The following is a 5,000-nucleotide window of genomic DNA, read 5'->3' on the forward strand; positions in this document are numbered from 1 at the left end:
GGAGGTGGTACGCTACCTAGATCATTTCCTAGATCCTATGATACTCTATGTAGTTCTCAGATAACAGATAGGGAAGGAAGTCTTTCTCGGAACTATGCTAAAGATGATATAGAACTCTGCAATTCCTATTCAAGAAGGGGGTACCAATATTCAAATAATGGACAGTGTAATGTTGGCACAGGAAATCAACTTTGTAATGGCCAAGGAGGTGTTTGTAATATAGGTGCTGAATGCTGCAGTTGTTGCGCATGTTATTGCTGTTGTTGTTGTTGGCAAGAAGAAAGTAACCGGGCCACTTTTGGAAACCGAGGGACACAGAGTCAGAATCTCTCTCATATGCAACAGAGAACCAACACATGGCAGCATCAAGGAAAGTACCCACAAAACAGCACACCACATATTTCAAGGGAAGTGAGCTGTAACACGGTGTGCAACACAATAGATCTAAACACTTCCTCTGGAAGTCTCCCTCAACCTCACCAATACCCACAGCAGCAACGTCATCATCCCCAGCAATCAGCGAGCCAAGAAATGACAAACTTGAATTACAGTCCTCGAGTAAGCGGGCAACGTCAAGGATATAGCCAGGCAGATGCACAGCGGCACACGACGCCAGTTTGATAATAATTTAGGCTGCACTGCTCAAGGGAATTATCAAATTTCCCAAAGGTGCAGCATCAGCAAATAAAAAACGTGGATTTTCAAGGAAATATTACCAACTAGACATTAATTGCTTAATAAAGTTGCTGTTCATACTAAGTGCTGGTAAAAGATTCCTAGTCCCCGAAATTTAGGAAAATGATTGTTTCTGTTTTGATATAGTTAGCTAAATGTTAGTAGATGGATATTTTGATAATTTTTCACCGATAACAGATTGGGGTAGAAACATTTATGTGCCATTGCTTCAGCTGTTGCTCATTAGCGGTCTTTGAAAACCATTCAAGTGTTTAAGAATGACTCATGAAATCTATGGAATCTCTCACTACTTACTCCTCTAAAATATTGAAAAAATTTGAAGATAATTGGAACAACACAGTTGGATTGCATTCTTAGGACCAGGCATATTTCACTTAGAAAATAAAATAAAAAGCCATACTTCATTTTTTAATTCAAAAGACAAGTCATTGCTAAACTAAAATCAGAGGTTAATGTAGGAAGAGAAAATTCTGCCATCAACATAACAGTGCCAAATATTCACTGCTCAAAGGACTTGCTCTCCCTAATTTTACTTGAATCTAACTGAGTGTAAGGCACTTCGTATGAATAAAACACAAAGAGAGATGTGTTTTAATGCTACCTTCCAAGTATGCAGTATTCTGACATGCTAATGCTTACAAACATTTACAAACTTTCGGTGATCGCATGAAAGAAAGAGACATACATTAAAGTCAATTTTTATAATCCAAAGGTCTACATTCAAGAAAACTAGTTAGTGAAAGAGACCATGAATTGATTTTAACTATAGGATTTCTTTATAGTGGATAACCATTTAACACCTAATTGTAGTGTTGACTATTGGGTGAAATAAATTAACTGAAAAAAATAAGAACATTTTATGGTACAACTTGAGATATACAGTATCTTTACTTCAATGAGCATTTGTCGATTCCATTATATTACTACTGTACAGAGATTTAAATATTTTATCAAGGTTACAAATCTACAATCCAAAGAGACAAATTAGCCTTATCTGAAAGTTAGGATTAATCTTTATTTTTACTAAAATATTGTCTTTATGATTTTTCTATTGAATGAGTCCCATAGCAGTTTTTCCAAGACCTTGATTTACTTCGATTTCTAAACTTAGAACGTATTTGATTTGGCATTTGAGGGTAATTGACTTATAAAAGGTTGGGTAACGTTGAAATTATCAAAGTACTTGACCATTACTTATAACACTATTCAAATAAAAAACTGGTCATATTTATCAGGAAAAAGAGACTAACTTGTTTCACAAAATAAGCAAAGATTCATAAATGAAAAAATTAAACAATTGAGGATTTTCTAAGCTTGAAATGAGACCCAATTAAATCTGAAAATCAGACAGCATTTTTACTAACGAGTTTATTACAGTAAAGCCTGAAGAATACTTTCTAAAGAAAGGAACCGTCGTTACTTTGTGGCAGAGAGAGAGAGAGAGAGAGAGAGAGAGAGAGAGAGAGAGAGAGAGAGAGAGAGAGAGAGAGAGAGAGAGAGAGTCTATAAATAAAGCGTAATGGGTTATTTTTGTTCAATGCTTACAGATTAAAATGCTGAGAATTTGCCTGATGTTAAAGTCGCAGGAAAAAAAGATTAGATTATAATAATGTTTATTGTCACAAACGAGCAAAAACACAACCTCTCCCAATATAACCAATCCCTATGGTGATCAATATCACCCAAAAGCACAAAACAGACCTTTCTATCATATTGTATTTTAACCATAGTACTAAGATGGCTATCGAATATTAAATCATTCAAGTCTGGATTCAGATAGATCCCACTGATGAGTACTATCAATTCTACCACTGGCCATAATTCATTATATACTTGATATTATCATGCACATTTAAACTAGCGACGATGGCAGAACCTTTTGATAAATATGGTTTTATTTTGACCAGTGTCTTTTTTTTTTTTTTCCAATAGTACATAAATCGATAAGGAAGGTGAGTAATAATTTTTTACGTGGTCATAATCCTTGAATAATTTTATTAGTAGTAATAAATATATTTATTTCTGCAGCGATTAGTAATTTTTCTAACATTTGCTATCAATGTTATGTGGATAATACTGAAACTGCTTGAATAAGGATTAAGATAGAATTTGGTTTCATCATATGTTATACCCATTTACTATGAACACTTTATTTCAATGAGATAGAGTACAGAGAAGGATTATGAAAATCTAACAGCAATGAAATAAATGTTTATCATTCACCCATTTACTTATATCAGCAATGAAGTATATGAGTATACGGATAGAAAATATATTATTCATGGTTTATAGTTGGTAAAAACAGAAATCAGGGGTGGGGGCCGTGAGATCTACATATTATGCAATGGAAAACGAATAAAAGTCGTTATGCCTGCCACAAACTTTTATGACATGAAACTCGTTATATCAACATTCATAGCAGTAATTATGGGAAGCAGAAAACCCAGTACACAAACGGAAAATTAGGTACTTAGAAAACACTACGTTAGCTCAATATTGAAACTGTCACAAGATAGATATCTCACTATAGATTTTAAAAAAATAATAAGGTATGATCACATAGCATTAAAATTACTGAACACCTCGCCATGTTGATAAAAAAGTGATGCTCTAAGGGAACCTTTTTTTATATGTGAATCAATATAAAACTAAAAAAGCACTATGAGAGTGCAGACCTCCATCACGACATCTTATTTCTCGAAACAGGCTTGCCTTTTCCAGAATCAATTTAGCCTGTCTGTGTGACAACTATGTCCGAACTTGGGGTTAACGTTAGGGTTAATCCGGTCGACCTTTTGGTTGACCTTGACCTTGACCTTGACCTTTCACCTAGGAGTTCCAAAACTGAGTAATTTTCACTTCTCAGCATAACGATTAATACCTCAAGGTTTCACTACTCTATGATAAATTTATGGCCAAGAAGTCGTTAACAAACAAACAAACAGATAAACAGGAGGGAAAACAAAATCTCCTCTCAACTTGGTTGGCAGAGGTTTTTAATACTAAGAATACATCCCCTATAGTTAAAGGTCTTATAAAAGATATAATGAATAAAAATCTTGCTTTTTACCACTTCTGCAAACGTACCAATGATCTAAAAACTTCATTTAACACCGTTGTTTCATAGCAAAGGTTTGTGTTATTCCTGACTGTTTTCCATTGCAGTCCCAAAAGTATTGGAAAAATCAGATGCAATAACCAACCCCCGAAAAAAAAAAAAAAAAAAAAAAAAAAAAAAAAAAAACACCACTAGAAAGAGAAAAAGGTCACCAGCTGAAAGATGAGATTCGCATACACTAAAGGGACGAAAAGAGGCTAGACCTCTCAAGGGATAGAGGGATTTAGTCTACTCGTGCAGACTCCAAAAGAACCGATATTCTAGTACATCTGGCATTCCAGAAAAAAACAAAACTGAAATGGGAAACGTAATACGTTACCAACTCTCTCTCTCTCTCTCTCTCTCTCTCTCTCTCTCTCTCTCTCTCTCTCTCTCTCTCTCTCTCTCTTAGAATATCAAACAAATAACTACCTTTCTTCTGACTTTGGTCCGAATGGAAAATTATTCCCTTGACTGCGGCAGATAATCGAAGGTTGTTGCCAGATCTAAAATAAATACATGGAATACACCTAAGGATGAAAAATGTGTAACTTATAATAGATAGACGAAAATGGCCCTTGTTTTATTAATACAGTACACAGACGCTATAAAATATATTCTCTGATGCCGAATTTCCACTTAAAAATTATCCAAACGACTCGAATCCATTTTAGCATATTGTGACAGAGGTAAACAATGTGAAAATACCTTAAGCCTTTATAGAACGATGGTACTGGAGAATTATCAACCCCTATTGTCTGTGGAATTCAATTGCTTCTCCGTTAAGTCTTAAGGGTTGTTGTGGCCTATTTGGTAACGTCACTGACTGTTGAACACCAGACTTGGGTTCGAGTCCCGCTCAAACTCCTTAGTTTCTTTAGTGATTGCAACCTCAGCATCCTTGTGAGCTAAGGCAGGGTGTTTGGGGGAGCATATAGATCTACATGCTGAGTCATCAGCAGCTATTGCCTGGCCCTCCCTGGTTCTAGCTTGGATGAAGAGGGGGCTTGGGCGCTCATCATATGTACGTATGGTCAATCTAGGGAATTGTCCTGCTTGCTAGGGTAATGTCACTGTCCCTTGCCTCTCTTATTCATGAGTGGCCTTTAAATGAAGATCAATATTCTGGAATTGAGTCTACTTACCACAAGTTTAAGGTGTTAGCGAATGTTATGGACATTAGCAATATCATGAGAAGTGTGTGGCT

The 5,000-nt window shown here is 35.6% G+C and overlaps 1 protein-coding gene across 1 annotated transcript in view; it reads left to right on the forward strand.

Annotated features, from left to right (window-relative positions):
• stg1 (stargazin-like protein) overlaps nucleotides 1-1,517 on the forward strand; it is a 118,316-nt gene extending 116,799 nt beyond the window's left edge. Inside the window, exon 7 of the mRNA XM_068373905.1 lies at nucleotides 1-1,517. This exon is cut by the window's left edge and continues 529 nt beyond it. Within this exon, the coding sequence (XP_068230006.1) occupies nucleotides 1-621 (621 nt within the window). The 3' untranslated portion in view covers nucleotides 622-1,517.
• The last annotated feature ends 3,483 nt before the right edge of the window (nucleotides 1,518-5,000 follow it).

This window comes from Palaemon carinicauda, chromosome 5, assembly GCF_036898095.1.
Source record: "Palaemon carinicauda isolate YSFRI2023 chromosome 5, ASM3689809v2, whole genome shotgun sequence".
Classification (NCBI taxonomy): domain Eukaryota; kingdom Metazoa; phylum Arthropoda; class Malacostraca; order Decapoda; family Palaemonidae; genus Palaemon; species Palaemon carinicauda.